Source organism: Tachysurus vachellii, chromosome 8 (assembly GCF_030014155.1).
Source record: "Tachysurus vachellii isolate PV-2020 chromosome 8, HZAU_Pvac_v1, whole genome shotgun sequence".
NCBI lineage: Eukaryota > Metazoa > Chordata > Actinopteri > Siluriformes > Bagridae > Tachysurus > Tachysurus vachellii.
The window spans coordinates 6978244-7000632 of NC_083467.1; the positions used below are offsets into that span (position 1 = coordinate 6978244).

The window sequence follows — 22389 nt, forward strand, 5'->3', positions numbered from 1 at the left end:
TGTAACCTATAACACGTATTCTTCGTTGTGATTCAGAGCTATTTGGCCCAATATGCTCTTTATATGCTGTGTTTTATCTGTATGCACAGACTTACACATACTAAAACAATAAATGTATTTTATGTAGGACATTTTGTTTACACAGTAATTTTTTTTATTTATAATTGTATTAATTTCATTTGTTTTGCATTGTTTATTATGCATACATAAATAAAAAATACAATAATCAAATACAATATTTCTTGAAACAAAATATTTTTTAAATTGAATTGAAATAATGACCTGAGTGTATTGGCATACCTCTACAGATAACTGAAAAAGACAGATAAATGCCTTATATACACAATTATACACATAATTTAAATAGCTTTAATAGCTGTATTTTGAAAAGCTGTAGGTCAGCCCTGAGCAGTTTTGGTAGCAATGAAATGTTTAAAAAAAAAAAAAGAGATAATTATAGCACTTGTAACAAGAAAATCAGCAATGAAATTATGACGTGATTAAATTAAATACATAACATGTATACTGTACTTATACTGTACATTGTAGGTCTGTGCAAGACTGAATTATAATTATTGATACAACAGAACAAACCAGACTGTAAGGATATAAAGAAAACAAATAATAGAATGATAATAAAGCATATGATTATAATACTTTATTTCTTAATTAGCTCTAAATGATTCACTGATACAGAGCACGGAACTGGGAGGATCTTCAAAGAAGTCTCTTTATACGTATTAATTAAAAATGGCAGTACTTTCTCTGTAAATGTGTGTTTGAATGTGTATATGTGTGTGTTTGTGAGAGGGTCAGAGAATGACACCTCTCCTCTTTCCCAGTGCAGCTGCACTCTGATCCTCTGGAGTTTTTGTGCTACTGAGAGGCGAGTAGATTGTGTTGAACCTGCTGCATATGTACCGCTCTTATACCACATACACCAGATTCCACTTTCTTTGCATTTTTTTCCCTTCTTTTGAGCAGATTCTGTCATTAGACCCAGTGACCACTGTGTACAGTCTCCAACTTCAACATCCCAGCAGTGTGTCCCGGAGTTGAAGCCCTCAGAGCCCAAGACGCATTCATCTTCATCAAATCTCTCTGGATTATCAGGAAGTTTCTGTTTCTCAACACTGAGTCTCACACTGGTCAGATCATCAGATACAATGAGTTTAGGATGAGCAGTGTTGGGGTCCAGAGTTACAGGCGCTGAGAAAACACACACCAATTTTTTCAAAATTTTTGTATGTTGAGTATATTTGTAACCTGCCGTTGTCTATTCATGCTTAGAGATCCCAGAGACAAAAGAAAGATTCTTACTGTATTGGACAGTGTCCTGCATCTTCTCCCAGACTCTGAACTTCAGGTTGGCCAGATGTTTTGCCACATGGATCAGTGCTCCTGAAAGCTCCTCTGGATCCTGCAGTGTGCACTGGGCTCTGCAAAAACATTCAGGAGTCAGTGTTGTTGTGGCTTTGGATTCAGAAACACAGAGAAGCAGAGAGACAGGAACCACATCACTCACCTTTTCACTGTGGCCTTGTAGTTCTGGAAAACAACAAAGCACATGTCAGTGGATATGATTTACAATTTTTATGTCACTTTTGAATGTGAGGTAAAGTTTTACTTTCTCACAGTATAAATACTGACTAAATGATCCTCACTTGTAAGAACAGGACGTTTTCAGCTCTCATCTCCTCTTCTATGGATATGATTGTGTCTGAAAGAGATGATATGTCTCTGCTCAGCTTCTCAATCTTCTCCTCCATCATTTGACTTTTCTGCTCCTCTTCCTCTCTCAGTGCAGCGATCCTGATTGCCTCTTCATCTCGTAGAAACTGGTGAAGTTTCTCAAACTGCTCCTTAATCTGATGCTCTGTGTGTTGGGCCTGAATCTGCAGAGAAGAAGAAATTAAACATAACTGGTGCAGAAATTCCAGTTTGAATTTTAATATCAAAACCATGTTACTGATTCTAACCTTTATATGTTCTGCAGTCTGACTCCAGTTCAGTTTGCAGTCTTCAAAGTTCTTCAACTTCTCCTGTAGGCGTTTTAATTCAGTGTTGACCTCCTCCTTGAAACAAGTACAGTGAACATATTTCATCAAAATCGTAACTTATAGAATTCACAGGAGACTGTGCTTGACAAATTTCTACTTTCATGCAAAATAAAAGAAAACATATTATAAAACAAATTGATAGCTTAATTTGTGTGTGGTGAGTTATCATAACATGAACTTTTGAACTTTCATCAAAAAAGTTTTTATGCTTGTTACCCTATAGTCTGTTGCTGCCTCATCAATGGGGTGAAATTTGTGGTCACTGTGTTTTTTTGAATCTCGACACACTATACAAACCGGCTGTTGATCATCCAGACAGAAGAGTTTGAGTTCCTCACTGTGCAAACTGCAGACTGTTTCAGATGCTGATGAAGATCTCTCCTGTAAGAAAGTCTCACACAGGTTCTTAAGGGCCAAGTTAAAGGGAGGGTTTTCTCGAGAAGACTTCCTCCTACAGATAGGACATTCTCTGACACTTTTGGTCTCCCAGAACCGCTGCAAACACACTTTACACACACTGTGACCGCAGCTCAGAGCAACAGGATCCTTATAGATGTCATAGCAAACAGGACAGGACAAATCCTTCTCTGAAAACCTAGAAGCCATTTTGTTTTGTTACCTGCTCCAGTCTGGATAAATTTCTGGAAAAATAATCACACACTAATAAACATTTCCTGTCACAACACTAAAAATTAAAATACAAAACAATAATATAAAATCTGAAAGCTAAACTCACCAGAGCAGTACACTGCAGGCTGTTTGTAAAGGACTGCAGTTAGCTCAGAATGTGCACTTCCTTAAGAGTTTTAGAGAAGACACCTGTTAGACCTCATGCAAAGCTTATATATATATATATATATATAAAAACAAAGAAATTTGCATGTGATCCCAAACTTTTGCGCGATAGTGTGCATACACTGTGTGCACAATTATTAGGCAAGTGATTATTTTGACCATATCATTTTATCCATAATTTCCAACTCCAAGCTGTATAAACTTGAATACTTATTGGATTTAATGCATATGAGGTGATGTGCATTTGTGTACCGAGGGAGGATGTGGCCTAAGGAGATCAACCCCCTATATCAAGGTGCGCATAATTATTAGGCAGGTTCTTCTCCTCAGGAAAAATGGGCCAAAAAAGTGATTTAACTGACTCTGAAAAGTCAAAAATTGTAAAAAGTCTTTCAGAGGGATGCAGCACTCTTGAAATATCTAAGATTTTGGGGCGTGATCACAGAACCGTCAAAGGTTTTGTTGCAAATAGTCAACAGGGTCGCAAGAAACGTGTCGAGAAGAAAAGACGTAAATTAACCGTCAAAGATTTGAGAAGAATCAAACATGACGCTACCAGGAACCCATCCTCCTTATCCTCATTTGCTGTCATATTCAACTGCAACCTACCTGGAGTGTCAAGAAGTACGAGGTGTTCAGTTCTCAGAGACATGCCCAAGGTAAGAAAGGCTGAAACCCGACCACCTCTGAACAAGACACGCAAGTTGAAACGTCAAGAATGGGCCAAGAAATATCTGAAGACAGATTTTTAAAAGGTTTTGTGGACTGATGACATGAGAGTGACTCTTGACGGACCAGATGGATGGGCCCGTGGTTGGATCACTAACGGACACAGAGCTCCACTTCGACTCAGACGGCAGCAAGGTGGAGGTGGGGTACTGGTATGGGCAGGTACTATTAAAGATGAGCTAGTTTGACCTTTTCAGGTTGAAAATGGACCTCTCCATTTTTCCATGGAACTCTCAGACCTACTGCCAATTTTTAGAAGACACTTTCTCCAAGCAGTGGTACAGTGGCATCTTTCAAGAAGACTTTGATTTTTATGCAAGACAACGCTCCACCACATGCATCAAAGTACTCCACTTCGTGGCTGGCCAGTAAAGGCCTTAAAGATGAAAAACTAATGACAGGGCCCCCTTCTTCACCTGACTTAAACCCTATTGAGAAATTTTGGGCCCTTCTTAAGCAGGAAATTTACAGTGAAGGTAAACTGTAGACCTCTCAGAACAGTGTCTAGGAGGCTGTTGGTTGCGGCTACACAAAAAGTTGATTCTGACCAGATCAAGAAACTGACTGACTCCGTGAATGGAAGGCTTTTGACTGTTATCGAAAAAAAGGGTGACTATATTGGTCACTGAGCGTTTTTTTCTTTTGAAATTTCAGAAATGTTTATTTGTAAATTTTGAGTTTATACTCTTACTTTAACAGGTAAAAATAAACAAGTGAGATGGGAACATCTTTGTTTTTCATTTAATTGCATAATAATTCTACACACTAATAGCTGCCTAATAACGGTGTACATATAGATATTTTCTTAAGAAAGCCAAAACTTTTACTACTTAAATGTTCAAGTTTGAGGGTTTAACATTTTGGATTGACCAAGAGCACTGTAGCTGTACAATAACAAAAGTAATCCACAAAAATACAACTTGCCTAATAATTGTGCACACAGTGTGTATGTATATATTTATATTTACACTACCGCTCAAATGTTTGGGATCACACGCAAATAATAAAAACACATTTTCATACAATTCAGATACAATTTTATCCACTTCACAAAGAACAAACAATCCTCTGCATCAATCTCCTGGTATGGCTGCTAATTCGAGTTAATAATTTTATATGGCTAATTGCAAGGAAACTTAAAATTTCTTATCATGCTGTTAACTACTCCCTTTGGAGAGCAGAATAAAAACAAACTGGCTCTAACAAGGACAGAAAAAGGAGTTTCCATCATAGTCACTATTTCTAATCCTGACAATGTCCTGTTTTTACTATATTTTCTATTCAGAAGATTTCATGTGTTTCCTTGAAAAACAATAAAATGTTTGTCACCCAATGGTTTTATATATATATATATATATATATATATATATATATATATATATATATATATATATATATATATATATATATATATATATATATATATATATATATATACACACACACACACACACACACACACACACACTCACCGGCCACTTTATTAGGTACACCTTACTAGTACCGGGATGGACCCCCTTTTGCCTTCAGAACTGCCTTAATCCTTCGTGGCATAGATTCAACAAGGTACTGGAAACATTCCTCAGAGATTTTGGTCCATATTGACATGATAGCATAACGCAGTTGCTGCAGATTTGTTGGCTGCACATCCATGATGCGAATCTCCCGTTCCACCACATCCCAAAGGTGCTCTATTGGACTGAGATCTGGTGACTGTGGAGGCCATTTGAGTACAGTGAACTCATTGTCATGTTCAAGAAACCAGTCTGAGATGATTCGCGCTTTATGACATAGCACGATATCCTGCTGGAAGTAGCCATCAGAAGATGGGTACACTGTGGTCATAAATGGATGGACATGGTCAGCAACAATACTCAGGTAGGCTGTGGCGTTGACATGATGCTCAATTGGTACTAATGGGGCCAAAATGTGCCAAGAAAATATCCCCCACACCATTACACCACCACCGCCAGCCTGAACCGTTGATACAAGGCAGGATGGATCCATGCTTTCATGTTGTTGACACTAAATTCTGACCCTAACATCCGAATGTCGCAGCAGAAATCGAAACTCATCAGACCAGGCAACATTTTTCCAATCTTCTATTGTCAAATTTTTGTGAGCCTGTGCGAATTGTGGCCTCAGTTTCCTGTTCTTAGCTGTCAGGAGTGGTACCCGGTGTGGTCTTCTGCTGCTGTAGCCCAGCCGCCTCAAGGTTCGACGTGTTTTCAGAGATGCTCTTCTGCATACCTCGGTTGTAACAAGTGGTTATTTGAGTTACTGTTGCCTTTCTATCAGCTTGAACCCATCTGGCCATTCTCCTCTGACCTCTGGCATCAACAAGGCATTTGCGCCCACAGAACTGCCGCTCACTGGATATTTTCAGGACCATTCTCTGTAAACCCTAGAGATGGTTGTGCGTCAAAATCCCAGTAGATCAGCAGTTTCTGAAATACTCAGACCAGCCCGTCTGGCACCAACAACCATGCCACGTTCAAAGTCACTTAAATCACCTTTCTTCCGCATTCTTCTCGGTTTGAACCGCAGCAGATCGTCTTGACCATGTCTACATGCCTAAATGCATTGAGTTGCTGCCATGTGATTGGCTGATTAGAAATTTGCGTTAACGAGGAGTTGGAAAGGTGTACCTAATAAAGTGGCCGGTAAGTGTGTGTGTGTATGTGTGTATATATATATATATATATATATATATATATATATATAGTGTGTGTGTGTGTGTGTGTGTGTGTGTAAATATATATAAAACAGTGTCCATGGAAAAAAACGTCAATGAAACACAATACTTCCCATAATCTTGTGCTCTAATACATCTGACAAAATGCACATCATTATCTAGTGCTTGCTAGTATTATAAACAGCAGCTACATTAATTCTTCTCCACTGCTTCTATTTTTCTACCCATCACGAGGCATCCAGAAATTGTACCAGCTCTGATTGTCTTCCGTGCCATGAAGATTTTGGACCTCCCCCGAGATGAGGCTGACTCTGTAAGGATTCTGAGGCATCTAGAGATCTTCCAGCTCCAGTTAGACTCTTCTATACTAAAGAGGAGACGCCAACTCTGGCGTCTTTGAGGACAACAATCTCTTCATCAATACAAGATTTATCAGACCGTATATTTATATAATCACACCCTCCGGTGTCACCCAAATGAGGATGAGGTTCCACTTTGTGTCTGGTTCCTCTCAAGGTTTCTTCCTTTATCATTAAAGGGAGTTTTTCCTCCCCACAGACGCCTGAGTCACCTCAGACTTGCTCATTGGGGATAAATACAAACACATTTAAATATATCTAATATTAATCTTGAACTTTTGTATTCTAGTAATCTTTATATTATTATTTATAATAACCTTTTGTTCTGTGTTTATGTTCTGTAAAACTGCTGACCAACACAACGGAAATCTGATGTAGGTGTAGAATAACGTACCTGTAGGTGAAAGGTGTAGTTCACAACATAAGAAGGCAGTAGGGAGCAGAGAAGGAGTGTTTTTGGGGGGGAAAAAAACAAGTACCTGTGTTACCTGTGTATATATGTATATATATATATATATATATATATATATATATATATATATATATACAGTATATATATATATACTGTATATATGTGTATAAACATATAACCTCTAATGCTTTCATGTTCTACCGGAATTATCCTAACTTCCGCTTCTGATGTAGGAGTTACAAGCACGTCGTGTTCACACGTTTTGTTGTCAGGTTAATTCATACGTTTTCAAGCATAGGGTGATTTAAATCTATTTGAACAAAACTCTAACAATTATCTGAAAAAACTCTACTCTCATCGTCTATGTTGAAAGTTTACGACATCTTTAACGACAAAATTATTCGTTTCTTTGTCGTTATTACGTAATTGCAACTTTTCAGTGGGAAATACGTATTTACAACAATTGAGGTAGCACGTGAACGCAGCATACCTTACTACCTGCAATGCCAAACGCTCAATAACATCTGTGGAGAAACACCATTGGACGTTTGCTGCAGTCTAAATTCAGCAACTGCCTTAATAAATCTTGCCGGTTTTCTCAAGGTGAACGGAAAAGTGTTTACAATCTGTATAAAATATATCCTACATAAACAGGAACACACAGGTAGCAGTTATATCACCTGTCCAAAAGACCACGCCCTTCGGATGTCAACAACCAATCAATTCTCAGGGCGTCACTTACTGATATGAACTTGAACACAACAGGAACTGTTATGTAGGTTAACTGGAAAAATGTAAACATGTACGTGGTACTATGGTGTTTTATTTGTTTATAAGATAGGTTTGTGTTAAGTTCATACTATTATAATAAACAACCTCGAAAAATAGAGAAATAACAAAACGATATGTTCACCATTGTTATACCTTCTTCAGCCATAATGTCATGTCAGTTCTGAAATAAGCAAGAAACTCCACTTCCTGGAGCACATTAACACCTACAAGTGATGCCAGAGTTATAATCATGCAAAACTAATCCAGATCACACACACACACACACACACACACACACACACACACACACACACACACTTATATATACAGACCAATGTACTCGTACCTGAGCCCCATGAACATATCCAGCCTTGCATTTTGTGTTTAGACATTGTGTTTTTATTGCACCTGCTCTCAAATTGTTGTTTGCTGATCACCTGATCCTATTTTGTTTGTTTGTGAATGTATATATATGTGTGTATTTTTAGTCAGAGGGTCAGAGAATGGCACAGTCCCTTCATCCCTGTCGAGGTGAACTCTGATCCTCTGGATTTTCTATGCTATTGAGAGGGGTGTGGACGGTTGTGCTGTAGAACATGCTCTATACTCACTGATCTTAAATGCCATATACCAGATTCCACTTCCGGTCAATATATCTTTCTTTCTCTGAGCAGATTCTGTCATCACACCCACTAACCACAGTGTGCAGTCTCCAACTTGAACATCCCAGCAGTGTGTGCCTGAGTTAAAGCCCTCAGAGCCGAGGACACATTGTAATCCATCAAATCTCTCTGGATAATCAGGAAGCTTGTGTTTCTCAACAGTGCGTCTCACACTGGTCAGATCATCAGATACAATGAGTTTAGGATGAGCAGTGTTGGTGTCCAGAGTTATACAGTAGAAGCTGAGAAAACACACACACACACACACACACACACACACACAAACACACACACACGTTTTTGTATGTTTTGTCATATACCCAAATGTTTGCATGTTGAGTATATTTTTAACCTGATGTTGTCTGTTCATGTTTAAAATCAAACAAACACCAAAAGGGTGACAAAAGAAAGACTCTTACTGTATTGGACAGTGTCCTGCATCTTCTCCCAGACTCTGAACTTCAGGTTGGCCAGATGTTTTGCCACATGGATCAGTGCTCCTGAAAGCTCCTCTGGATGCTGCAGTGTGCACTGGGCTCAGCAAAAACATTCAGGAGTCAGTGTTGCTGTGGCTTTGGATTCAGAAACACAGAGAAGCAGAGAGACAGGAACCACATCACTCTCCTTTTCACTGTGGCCTTGTAGTTCTGGAAAACAACAAAGCACATATCAGTGGATATGATTTACATTTTTACACCACTGAAATGTGACGTTTCTGATGACGGAAAGAAGTTTTACTTTCTTACAGTATAAATACTGACTAAATGATCCTCACTTGTAAGAACAGGATGTCTCCAGCACGCATCTCCTCTTTTATGGTTATGATTGTGTCTGAAAGAGATGATATGTCTGCTCAGATTCTCAATCTTCTCCTACATCATCAGATGCAGCAATACAGGCCCAAAGCATGATACTACCACCACCATGTTTCAATGATGGTACAGGGTTATTATGGTCTCATTCGTTCACAAATTATTTTTAGTCCTCAATAGTCCTCTGGCTTGTCCACATGATCTTTAGCAAACTTCTAGGATGGACAGTATTTTTTTTTTTGGAGAGAGGTGGCTTGCAACTCATGCACACCAAAGTTGTTCAGTGTTCACCTGATGGAAGGCTTACAAACATTAACATTACCCAGTAAAACAGGTGCTTAGAAGTTACACTGACCCAACAGACTAATACTTTTCTTGCTTTTGGAGTGATCTTTGTTGGTTGATCTCTGCTGCGTAGGATCCATATGGTCTTAAATTTCCTCCATTTGTGAAGAATCTATCTGACTATAAATTTGTGAGGTCCAAACTCTAGAGATTCCAGCTGTATGAGAAAAATAACTCTTTTTCTTAAGTCTTCAGAAATCGTCCTTGTCTGTGACACGATCCACTTAAACAAAAACACGTCATGAATATCAGCCTTTGATATATCTCTGTGCTCACGATTTGTGAAGAGGATGTGAATCGGCTCTTTCAGAGACAGAAGCCAAGGAAAGCTCCCGGCCCAGAAGGTGTGCTGACCAACTGGCTCCCTTCTTCACCCATATCTTCAACAGATCACCGGAGCTGTGTGAAGTCCCCTCCTGCTCTCCACAATCATCCCCGTCCCCAAGAAACCCTCCATCACCGGACTGAATGACTACAGGCCTGTCACTCTGACATCTGTCGTCATGAACAGCTGGTATTGGCCCGACTGTAAGACTGTAACAGAACAGATGCTAGATCCCCTACAGTTTGCTTACCGAGCAAACAGATCAGTGGATGATGCAGTCAACACTGGGCTGCACTACATTCTGCAAACTGGGCATAATGACTGCCCAGGGACATATGCCCGGATTCTCTTTGTCTACTTCAGTTCGGCTTTTAATAGAATAATTCTGAAAATTCTCCACTCCAAACAGTGCCTGTCAGGAAACAACAGGTGAGACTGGGAGGGGTTAATTCCAGTATTCGGACAATCAGCACTGGCGCTCCTCAGGGATGTGTCCTCTCCCCACTGCTATGCTCCCTCTATACCAATGACTCCACTTCAAGTGACTCAACTGTTAAACTCCTGAATTTTGCAGATGATACTACGCTCATCGGCCTCATCCAAGATGGCAATGAGTCTGCATACCAGAAGGAGGTGAAGTGGCTGGTGCTATGGTGCAGTCAGAACAGCCTAAAACTAAACACCCTCAAAACTGTGGAGATGGACTTTAGGAAAGACCCCTCAACACTACTCCCCCTCACAATATCCAACAGCCCTGTGTCAGCTGTGGAGACAATCAAGTTTCTGGGAGAGCAACATAAACTCCATCATCAAAAAGGCCCAGCAGAGGAAGTATGGTCTGCCACAGGAGCTGTTGATGCAGCTACTGTAATCGAGATGTGCTGATGTCAGATCTAACTCACCATTTGCAGGACGTAAAGGATCTTCTGCTGATAAAGTCTTGATGCCAGATAAAACAGAACACCTTCAGAGGTCTTTTGGTCATGCATCAGTTAAACAAAGCTATCAGAACTGGCACAAGTGGTTCTAATGTTGTGTTTCTGAATGTTGCAGTCACTCATCTTGTTATGGCTGATCGGTGTAGAGACATACAATGCATACAAAATGTTAGATAAGGTTTCATAGGAATATTTATTTATTTAAGTACATCATAGACACTTGCAAAGAAATATTATGGTCATAATAAAAGGTTTGTGCACATGTTTTTAACTAGAGGGAAGTGTGGAGCATTGAACTGAATTGTACTTTATAACTTGTATTTTATAACTTTATAACGTGGTGAAGAAGAGAAAAGTTTGAAGAAAATGTAGGAAATTGTCAAATATATCGTTTATATATCGCATCTGAGGGAGAGAGACCGGTTAAGCCCTTTAAGTAAGGACTGAGCTACAAGTTTTGTAGTCGAATCACATATCCCTCTCCCTACGTTAGGAAGATAATCAGCATTAGTTTTTCATGAGTGTCTGTAACTTAGCCAACCGTTTTACAGCCTGTTCACTGACAACACCTGCTCAGAACATGTAGTCTAGGCCAGTGGTTCTCAAAGTGGGGCCTTTATGACATTTTATAAAATAATGAATTTATCATACATTCTGTGTAATTAAATCTCAGAAAAATAAGGCTACTAACCAACAGCACTATATTGTATAATTTTATATGTTTTGTTTTTGAAAGTTTTATGTAATAAATTTTCTTTCTTTCTTTCTTTCTTTTTTTTTTTTTTTTTTTGGGGGGGCAAGTAGGGGGCACCCGCATTGTTGTCTTTGGGTGGGGGGTTGGAGATGTCACTCTTGCCTGTCTTCAAAACTTGAGAGCCCTGTATTATCCAATTTTGAGTTGCTCCTGAAACAAATCAGACAACATTCAGTTACTGTAATTACTGATTTTCATGCTGTACGTATAGGTTTATTACTGGCCATTAAGTAATCAAACATAGAAATGGAAACATACTCTTCTGTGAAAACATTTTTAAAATATGAAACAAAACTTTTTTATAATCAAAAACCTTTTTGTATTCATTGTATGATTTGTATTTTATCGTTAAAAAAACATTTTAAATAAAAAGCTTAAAATCTTAAAAATCTTAAAAATCTACAGTGTATGTATGTGTATATATATATATATATATATATATATATATATATATATATATATATATATAAATATATATATATATATATAAGAACCAGAAACCGGGCAGGAAAAGTCACTACTGACCCTTCACACCCTGGACACAACCTCTTTCAGCTCCTCACTTCTGGCAGGAGCTACAGAGCTTTGTTTACTAAAACTGTCAGCCACAGGAACAGTTTCTTTCTCCAGTCCATCACCCTGATTAACAACTCACCATAATTATATTCCCTGTTTCATATCTATAAGTACTGCATTATCAGAACTGTCAGTCATCACATCATCCGTATATGTTACACACACTACTGCTGCTGTATATTGTTCAAAAAGCACAATATTGCACAGTACTGTTATTTGCACTACCATGCACTTTATGTACATAACTGATCTGTCATATATCTTCTGTATTCATATTTAATACTCATACTGTCTATATTGTATTTCAATTCAATGCAATTAAATTTTATTTGTATAGCGCTTTTTACAATTGACATTGTCTCAAAGCAGCTTTACAGAACATAAACATAGAACAAAAGCTTATTATAAAGAATAATATAAAGATTAATAGAATACAAAATTTAAGATTATTATATATATTTAAATGAGCAAGTCTGAGGTGACTCAGGCAGCAGTGGCAAGGAAAAACCCCCTACATGTCAGCAGAAATATCGAACTTTCTAAAGGGTTTAGAAAGTTTCAAGAGGCACTGTACAGTATGTGTGCACGTGCGTGTGTGTGTGTGTGTTTACCTTAAAGTCCGTTGCTGCTTCATCAATGGAGCAGAATTTGATGAAGCTTGCTGACGTTTCCCCTGTAAGAAAGTCTCACACAGGTTCTTTAACGCCAAGTTTAAGGGAGGTTTCCACAAGTATGTATTTCTTCTACAAACAGGACATTCTCTTGCAAGTTTGACATCCCGGCACTTTTCCAGACACCCTTTACAGAAACTGTGACTGCAGCGCAGTAAAACAGGATCCTTGAAGATGTCACAGCACAGAGGACAGGCGAAATCCTTCTCCGTAAAATTAGATGCCATTTTCCTTTTCCAGCCCAAACTCACTTCTAGGAAAATAATCACACCATGCTTTCACATAGTTTTACATTTTAATCACATGACTATTATTCCTACTTTAGGTTCTGGTTAGTAATTATTTCTTTTTCAAACAATAAAAGAATTATATAAAAATTGTATAGAGATGCATTTAACTCTTAATTCTTTTCTTCAGTGCAGTTTTGAGCTCCTCCTGGAACAAATCAACACACACCAATCAGTTACTGTAATTACGGATTTTCATACTGTATTTATAGGTTTATTACTCGCCATTAAGTAATTAAACATATATATTTTTCTTCTTTTTCTTAACAATAGTGGCATTAAGAAATGGAAACATACTCTTGTGTGAAAACAATTTTAAAACATTTTTATAAGCAAAAGATTTTTGTATTCATTGTATTTACTTTGTATTTTATTGTTTAAAAAAAAATTTAAATGAAAGCTTAAATTCTTAAAAAGCTTTAAAATCTCTACAGTAAAATATTGAAAGAAAAAGAAAAGGTATATATATATATATATATATATATATATATATATATATATATATATATATATATATATATGGGAAATGGTATATACATACATATATATATATATATATATATATATATATATATATATATATATATATATATATATATATATATATATATATACATATATCAAAGGGGAACCCATTCGCATATCTTCATATATTGTATCGCATTGTCTGTATTGTCTCGTATAGTCTGTATTGTCTTGTCTTGTCTTGTATAGTATAGTGTTATTTATGTCTGTACTTTTGAGAGTCATAAACAGCTGGAACCAAATTGAGAGTCACAAACAGCTGGAACCAACAACACACTTGGCCAATAAACCTGATTCTGATACTGATTCTGATTCTTTAAATAAAACAGGGCACTCACTGACACTTGATTGTCATCCCACTGATTGAAAACAGATGGACTCTAATTTGACCTTCAGATTAAATACTAATCTTATAGGTTCACATACTTTTGCCACAGATATATAATATTTGAATATTTTCATGAATAAAAATATTACCAAGTGTAATATATTTGTCTGATTCGTCTGCTTTCAGGACTTCTGTGAATATCTGATGAATTTTTGGGTCACATGTCAGCAGAAATATAGAAATTTCATGGCACTGTATGTGTGTGTGTGTGTGTGTGTTTACCTTAAAGTCTGTTGCTGCCTCATCAATAGGGCAGAATTTGTGGTCGCTGTGTTTTCTTGAATCTCGACACACCAAACACACTAGCTGTTGATCATCCAGACAGATGAGTTTGAGTTTCTCATTGTGCAGACTGCAGATTTCTGCACTTTCAGACACTGAGGAACCTTGCTGACATGTCTCCTGTAAGAAAGTCTCACACAGGTCTTTTAATGCCAAGTTTAAGGGAGGATCCCTTATGAGTGATCCTGCTCTACAAACAGGACATTCTCTTGCTTGTTTGACCTCCCAGAACTTTTCCATACACACTTTACAGAAACTGTGACTGCAGCGCAGTAAAACAGGATCCTTGAAGATGTCATAGCACACAGGACAGGTGAAATCCTCCTCCGTAAAATTAGATGCCATTTTCCTTTTCCAGTCCAAACTCACTTCTAGGAAAATAATCACACCATGCTTTCACATAGTTTTACATTTTAATCACATGACTATATTCCTATTTTAGGTTCTGGTTAGTAATTATTTCCTTTTCAAACAATAAAAAAATATATACTACAATTGTATAGAGATGCATTTAACTCTTAAAAGCTGAAAATGTGTACAACACTTCCTTAGTATATCCTTTTATATTTACCAATTTTGGTTCTATTTAAAATCATTCATAAATGATCAGTCCTATTGATTAGTATAAACACCCATCAGCCACAATATTACAAGCACAGACAGGTGAGACGTTGCGTCTGTAATCGAGATGTGCTGATGTCAGATCTAACTCACAATTTGCAGGACGTAAAGGATCTTCTGCTGCTAAAGTCTTGGTGCCAGATAAAACAGAACACCTTCAGAGATCTTTTGGTCATGCTATCAGAACTGGCACAAGTGGTTCTAATGTTGTATTTCTGAATGCTGCAGTCACTCATCTTGTTTTGGCTGATCGGTGTAGAGACATACAATGCATACAAAATGTTAGATAAGGTTTCTTAGGAATATTTATTTATTTAAGTACATCATAGACACTTGCAAAGAAATATTATGGTCATAATAAAAGGTTTGTGCACATGGTTTTAACTAGAGGGCAGTGTGGAGCATTGAACTGAATTGTACTTTATAACTTAGTGGTGAAGAAGAAGAAACGTCTGAAGACTTTACTGGGTTGTTGTAAATATCTGCTGAACAAATGTCGTCTTGGGTTTTATAATAACTCACAGCGACAGATCAGATGTTTATAATCACCTGTCATCATCATCATCAGCATCAGCAAGTAGCCCGAGTCTGACTTCAGGTGTGTTTACATGAACATAGCATGAACATGTACTTAGCTGCTAGAACTAGCTTGTGAAACAGTCAACATAATGTTACTTAACACTTTATTATTTTACATGCAGAACTTGGTGTCTTTTTCATTGTATTGTCCTTTAATAACAGAAAACTCATTGACATTTAATTGGTCCAATTAAAACGCTTTGTAGAATGTCCATTTATTATATTATATTATACTATGTTATGTTATAGCCGCTTATTAGCTTGTTAATAAGTTTGTGGCTGTGTCTTTTGTCGTTTTCAATTCAATTCAATTTATTTGTATAGCACTTTTAACAATTCCCATTGTTTTAAAGCAGCTTTACAGAAGTATAGAAACAGGAGTGAGAGAAGAAATAAATATATAATAATAAGAAAAAATAAGGATTAAAAAAAAATAAATCAATGTATAGAATTAAAGATTAAAATTAATTTTAAAAAATAATTTACAATTTTAAATTATATATATATATATCCCTATCCCTAATGAGCAAGGAAAAACTCCCTGAGAGGACATGAGGAAGAAACCTTAAGAGGAGCCAGGCTCAGAAGGAAACCCATCTTTATTTGGGTGACACACTACAGTAAATAGTGTAAATGTACTGTAAATGATGTCCTTTCTACAACAGTTTATAATAGTGCAACCGAGAGATCCTGAGGAACTAATTGGCCATCGCAAATTCCTGAGTTTAGCACAGACCTGATTGCTGATAAAGACCAGACCATACAGCTGACTGACACAACATTGGTTCAAAGAAGCCATGGTTCAACATTGGCTCAGCGTTTTCTTCCGTGTTTGAGGAGTTGATAGATTTTGGAGTTGATAGATTTTGAAATTTTAATTGATTTTGACTAACTCTTTATGATTGATCAACTTTCTTTGGATTTGTGTCAACTTTCTAGTCCATGACCAGACCTCAAAATGGGACGGAGAAGGGGGTGTGATGTCCGGTCCTGTCCATCTGACACACAGCCTTTCAGTCCACACACACACTCCTCCACAGAGAGCCATACTGACACACACTCCTCCAGCACTTCCAGATGTTATGGATACCTGCAGAGCACAAAGCACAGCATTTGCATGGTGTCTGACTTCTTTTACCCCAACATGGGTGGTGTGGAGAGCCACATCTATCAGCTCTCACAGTGCCTCATAGAGAAGGGCCACAAGGTTGTGATAGCAACACATGCCTATGGCAACCGGCGTGGCATACGCTACCTCACCAATGGTCTGAAAGTGTATTACCTTCCTCTTCAGGTCTGTGAGTTAATCTCAACCTCATAAGGCTAAAGTAAATGGTTTGGGTATTGATCATCCACTGTGTTCTGTTTATTATGATTTATTGTGCTCACCAAAACCATGCATTTGTATCACTAACTTGACACATAATTTTCTGATATGCAGCTGAATCTTTCCAATGTTCTGCCCATTGATTAAAATGTTTTATACTTGATAGGGAATAGACATAATCTGAAAGGATAGTGTCGTATTTCTGGAATAAATACTGGTGTATCATGTGTTTTGGTAGCTGTGAGCATGAAGATGTTTGGCTGAGTCAGTGTTGTATAAAGTACTAGAAAGCAATACTTGAGTAAAAGTACAAGTATCGAACTAGAAAAAGACTTTGGTAGAAGTGAAAGTTACCTTTTAGAATATTACTCAAGTAAAAGTCTTAAAGTATCTGATATTTAATGTACTTAAGTATTTGAAGTAAAAGTAAAATTTCAGTGATTTTTCCGTAGGCATAAGAGCAGGGGCGGTTCTAGGGTTTCATCTTTAGGGGGTTTTAGCCCTCAGTGAGAATTTAAAACAAGAAGAGTTTTATATATTATATGACTACATAGTAAGCCAAAAGTTATCATATTATTAAATGGCAAAAGTGGAGACCAAAATTTTATGCATGATGTAATGATGCCGGTCTTGAATCAAATCAGTTCATGTATGTGTGCATTCTCTACAAACAGTGTGTCCAATGAATGCAGTCATTAATAAAAAAAAAATATTCACAAGACAAAGACCAAATCAATAAATGTTATTTTTATTTAGTATTGAATGGATTGTTTGCATTAATTTTTGTTTGTGCTACAACTCTGGTAATAAGAATAGTGAAATTTCACTGCTTTTGGTTGCCGTATTTGCAGCTTTCAGCCGATTAACGTTATAGATAAATGCCTCCAGCTCTGACTGCGTGTGCACGCTGCGCGTCCCTGTGCTTCTCCGTAGAGCGTGCGGAGCGTAATGTAATCTAGGAGCAGTGATTCGCCAAACCTCCCTTATTGCAGTCACACACATTTCTTCTCGTTTTATTTTGTAGTAATGAGTAACGAAGATGCTTAGTGGAAATATAGCGGAGTAAAAGTATACATTTTATCTAGGAAATGTAGTGGAGTAAAAGTGAAAGTTGACATAAATTTAAATAGCGAAGTAAAGTACAGATACGTGAAATTTCTACTTAAGTACAGTAACGAAGTATTTGTACTCTGTTACATTACAACACTGGGCTGAGTGTAGTGTTTGTTAATATTGTTCCATAAATAAAGTACAAAGTTCTCTAAAGATAAAGTGAAGTGTGTCAGCAAAACATCTGTAAACATTTTTACACAGTTATTAAGTTTATATTAAGTTCACTTTAATTCTACCAGAAATTATGGATGATGACTTGATACCTTCTTCCCATAGGTGATGTATAACCAATCCACAGCCACCACCTGCTTTCACAGTCTGCCACTGCTCAGATGTGTGTTCGTACGTGAGCGTATCACTGTGGTTCATGCCCACAGCTCCTTTTCAGCCATGGGCCATGATGCTCTCTTCCATGCCAAGACCATGGGTCTCAACACTGTGTTCACTGACCACTCGCTTTTCGGATTCGCCGACCTCAGCTCTGTGCTGACCAATAAACTGCTTACTGTGACTTTATGCGACACCAACCACATCATATGTGTGTCCTACACCAGCAAGGAGAACACTGTACTGAGGGCTGCCCTAGACCCTGACATTGTCTCTGTCATCCCCAATGCGGTCGACCCCACTGATTTCACGCCTGACCCCAGTCGCCGTGACAACAACAAGATAACCATAGTCGTAGTAAGCCGGTTGGTCTACAGGAAAGGTAGGCAGTGCATGATATAATAGATGATTTGTTTGCTATGGGAATGTGTGCAGTGATGAATTGATTTGTCTATCACTGTTTTTAGGAATTGACCTGCTGGGAGGAATCATCCCAGAGCTATGTGCCAAGTATCCAGATCTCTGCTTTCTGATTGGTGGAGAAGGTCCTAAGCGCCTTGTTCTAGAAGAAGTTAGAGAGAAATATCAGCTTCATGACAGGTTGACAAGTTTCTCTGTTGTATTTACAATAACTCTTGACTGGAGAATGCAAATTACCAGTATCAGGTGTTTTAGCTCGGGGGCACGGTGGCTTAGTGGTTAGCACGTTCGCCTCACACCTCCAGGGTTGGGGGTTCGATTCCCGCCTCCGCCTTGTGTGTGTGGAGTTTGCATGTTCTCCCCGTGCCTCGGGGGTTTCCTCCGGGTACTCCGGTTTCCTCCCCCGGTCCAAAAACATGCATGGTAGGTTGATTGGCATCTCTGGAAAATTGTCCGTAGTGTATGATTGCGTGAGTGAATGAGAGTGTCTGTGTGCCCTGCGATGGGTTGGCACTCCGTCCAGGGTCTATCCTGCCTTGATGCCCAATGACGCCTGAGATAGGCACAGGCTCCTCGTGACCCGATGTAGTTCGGATAAGCGGTAGAAGATGAATGAATGAATTCTGTTTTTTTTGTTTTGTTTTTTTCTTCACCCAGATCATCACAAAACAATTTTAGTTAGCAGTGATGGGTAAAACTTGAAATGGTTCAGTCGAACCTAATGAATGGATTCAAATCTAACAAACAGCCTTTGAAAGCTTTTCGGTGACTTGTGCATAGTATATATTACTTGTAAGGCGATTAGAGTAGAATATTTAAAAGCACCTTTTGTGTCTCTAGAGTGCGTCTACTGGGGGCTCTGGATCACAAGGATGTACGGGATGTGCTGGTGCAAGGTCATATCTTCCTGAACACATCATTAACTGAAGCTTTCTGCATGGCCATAGTAGAGGGAGCCAGCTGTGGCTTGCAGGTCAGTGTGTTTAGTTATAAATGACGTGTGTGCTTGTAGTTTAGAATACTTATTTGAAAGTTAATACCATATTTGAGGATATTTTGTAATCAAATATGTGTAAGTACAACAAACACTACTTGTTTGGTGTATTGAGGGACCTCTAGATGGAAGTATGAACAGAATGTTGTTTGCATTCTTCTTTAATGTGTGTGTGTGTGTGTGTGTAGGTAGTGAGCACTCGTGTTGGAGGTATACCAGAAGTTCTCCCTGATGAGTTGGTGACCCTGTGTGAGCCAACAGTCAGCTCCCTTTGTGTCGGCTTGGAAAAGGTCATCGCCAAGCAACGCGCAGGCAAAGTGCCCTCACCTGCAGCCATCCACCAACAGGTCAAAACTCTCTACACCTGGAGAAATGTCGCTGATCGCACAGAAAAGGTGTGTGCACTCTATGATGTGAGAATGTCTTGACAATTAATAGAATAGAATTTTCGATTGTGCCTTATGGCAATGTCATTATTTAAACTTTACCGTTTCTCTGTGCTGGTAGGTGTATGACCGTGCATGCAGGCAGCCAGTTCTTCCCTTACCTGCTCGACTACAGAGGCTGCGCTCTCACTGTGGTTCTGTCGCTGGCTCTATATTCTCCTTTGTGGCTGTCATTGACTTCCTCTTCCTTCTATTCCTGCAGTGGCTTTGGCCCAATGACCTCACTGATGTTGCTCTGGATGCGACAGGGCCCGGTGGTTGTTGGCAGCAGAGCTTTAGAAAGTAAGAGAGTAAATACCTGAATGCTCCACGGTGTGCTGTTGCTAATACAAGACTGTTACGTCTGGCAAGGATTCAGCTTCTGATATTTGGGACCATGTTTTAACTTCCAAAGATTCTAAACAAGTGCACTGAATTTACCTGTTTACATTCCAGTGAAAGGTGTCTGGTGCAACTGTGATAAACTACTTTATTCCACAAAAAGTGTGTAGTAGATATGAAATCGGTCGAGAAGACTAAATCCTCATTTATTAAACCACTTTAACCTGCAGTTGTTGTTTGTTTTTCAGCCAGTGATGAATGACATCTAAATACTAATCACCGTCATGAATCTATAACTTCTATTGTTTACAGAAAATCTATTTATATGAATCAAAGATGTTTTAAATATTGTATCAGGGTACTGTTAATGAATTGGAGGTAAGCAACATGACAGCATGCTTCCATAGTTCATTTTAATGGCAGATCAAGTAATTCATTTGGAATAAAGGCTGATCAGCAAAATGCAGGTTTTTTGTGCAATCCATGGCCAGGTGTGCGTTACACAATGTTTTCGCGTGATGTTGAGGCACCCGATGTGAAATGGAAGGTGACTATGTGTGAAAAGGACGGTGGCCAAGGATTACCCTGCAGATAGCCAACAAGTTGAAGCTGTAGATGTTTGTAGAGCATAATTCGACTGAAAGGATTATAATAACACATAATTTGTCATTTTATATGAACTTAATGAACTTATCTGACTTAATGAAAGAGAGGGAGAGAGAGAGAGACCAAGACAGACAGACAGATGAACTTATATTAACTTATCTGACTTAATGAGAGAGAGAGAGAGACACAGACAGACAGATGAACTTATATTAACTTATCTGACTTAATGAGAGAGAGAGAGAGAGAGAGAGAGAGACAGACAGACAGACAGACAGATGAACTTATATTAACTTATCTGACTTAATGAGAGAGAGAGAGAGAGAGAGAGAGAGACCGACCAAGACACAGACAGACAGATGAACTTATATTAACTTATCTGACTTAATGAAAGAGAGAGAGACACAGACACAGACAGAGTCTGTGAAAGTCGAAATACTTAAACTTTATTTCATTATTCATCATTGCCATATTCACCATATAGGGTATGACATGCAAAAATCATCCATTTAGCTAAGTAAGGTCATGAGGAAATAAATAAAAATAACTGTTTCACTCTATTTGCAAAGGTAACTATGTTATTATGATTATAATTGTTTACAGGCAGCACATTAATTTAGAATGGTGATTAAACTGACTAAAACCTTTCTTACAATTTAATGGGGGACTCGAGTCACATGACTTGACTCGAGTCGGACTTAAGTCGCAAATTTGAGACTTGCTTGACAAATATTAAAAAAAGACTCGACTTGACTTTGACTTGACATTCATGACTTGAGACTTTACTCGGAGTTAAATTACTCGAAATAACTTGTTTTTTTTGTTTTTGTTTTTTTTAAATCTGTTTTTAAACGCACACAAGAGCGTAATCTAACCACGTGACGCAGCAGGCAAGCAGAGGGAGCGCGTGCACTAACTAATAAACCTTAACAGTCGTGACGAAACATGGAAGGCGCTACACCAAAAATAATTAAGTTCAGGTACCGGGATTTTGTGCAAGATGAGAAGAGAAGAACAACAGTATGCGACCACATCGCTCACAATTGAATGACAAAGTTCTATCAAATTAATTTTTTTGCAAGCGCAATGTAGTGTAAATGTTTGGTCACTGTTCATGTGGAAATGTCAGCTTTTTTGCAATAGCACTTATAATTGGTCTTCAGTGTTAGGCTTTGAGTGAAAAGCGTATGGATTTTTTTATGGGATGCACATCATATATAAAAAACATAAATATAAAAATAAAAAACTTCAG

At 38.0% G+C, this 22389-nt stretch overlaps 2 protein-coding genes across 6 annotated transcripts; one reads left to right on the plus strand and one right to left on the minus strand.

Annotated features, from left to right (window-relative positions):
• Window positions 1-242: 242 nt before the first annotated feature.
• Window positions 243-7749, minus strand: LOC132849949 (nuclear factor 7, brain-like). Of its 4 annotated transcripts, none has more exons than XM_060875982.1 (9): window positions 7541-7724; window positions 7033-7126; window positions 2797-2856; window positions 2358-2701; window positions 1980-2075; window positions 1665-1895; window positions 1526-1548; window positions 1321-1439; window positions 243-1209 (listed from the first exon to the last, which is right to left on the minus strand). In XM_060875982.1, the coding sequence occupies exons 4-9, from the start codon at window positions 2664-2666 to the stop codon at window positions 659-661; spliced, it is 1329 nt and encodes a 442-aa protein (XP_060731965.1). In that variant the 5' UTR covers window positions 2667-2701; window positions 2797-2856; window positions 7033-7126; window positions 7541-7724; the 3' UTR covers window positions 243-658. The 4 variants fall into 4 exon arrangements, with proteins under 4 accessions (XP_060731965.1, XP_060731962.1, XP_060731964.1 ...); XM_060875979.1 differs by having other exon boundaries at window positions 250-1209; window positions 2277-2701; XM_060875981.1 differs by lacking the exons at window positions 7033-7126; window positions 7541-7724 and adding an exon at window positions 7731-7749 and having other exon boundaries at window positions 250-1209; window positions 2277-2701.
• A 7681-nt stretch (window positions 7750-15430) lies between these two features.
• On the plus strand, window positions 15431-20761 carry piga (phosphatidylinositol glycan anchor biosynthesis, class A). Of its 2 annotated transcripts, XM_060875985.1 has the most exons (7): window positions 15431-15605; window positions 16526-16880; window positions 18303-18735; window positions 18821-18953; window positions 19614-19746; window positions 19956-20162; window positions 20275-20761. In XM_060875985.1, exons 2-7 carry the CDS (start codon window positions 16545-16547, stop codon window positions 20497-20499), a joined length of 1467 nt encoding a protein of 488 aa, XP_060731968.1. In that variant the 5' UTR covers window positions 15431-15605; window positions 16526-16544; the 3' UTR covers window positions 20500-20761. The 2 variants fall into 2 exon arrangements, with proteins under 2 accessions (XP_060731968.1, XP_060731969.1); XM_060875986.1 differs by lacking the exon at window positions 15431-15605 and having other exon boundaries at window positions 16498-16880.
• Window positions 20762-22389: the final 1628 nt, after the last annotated feature.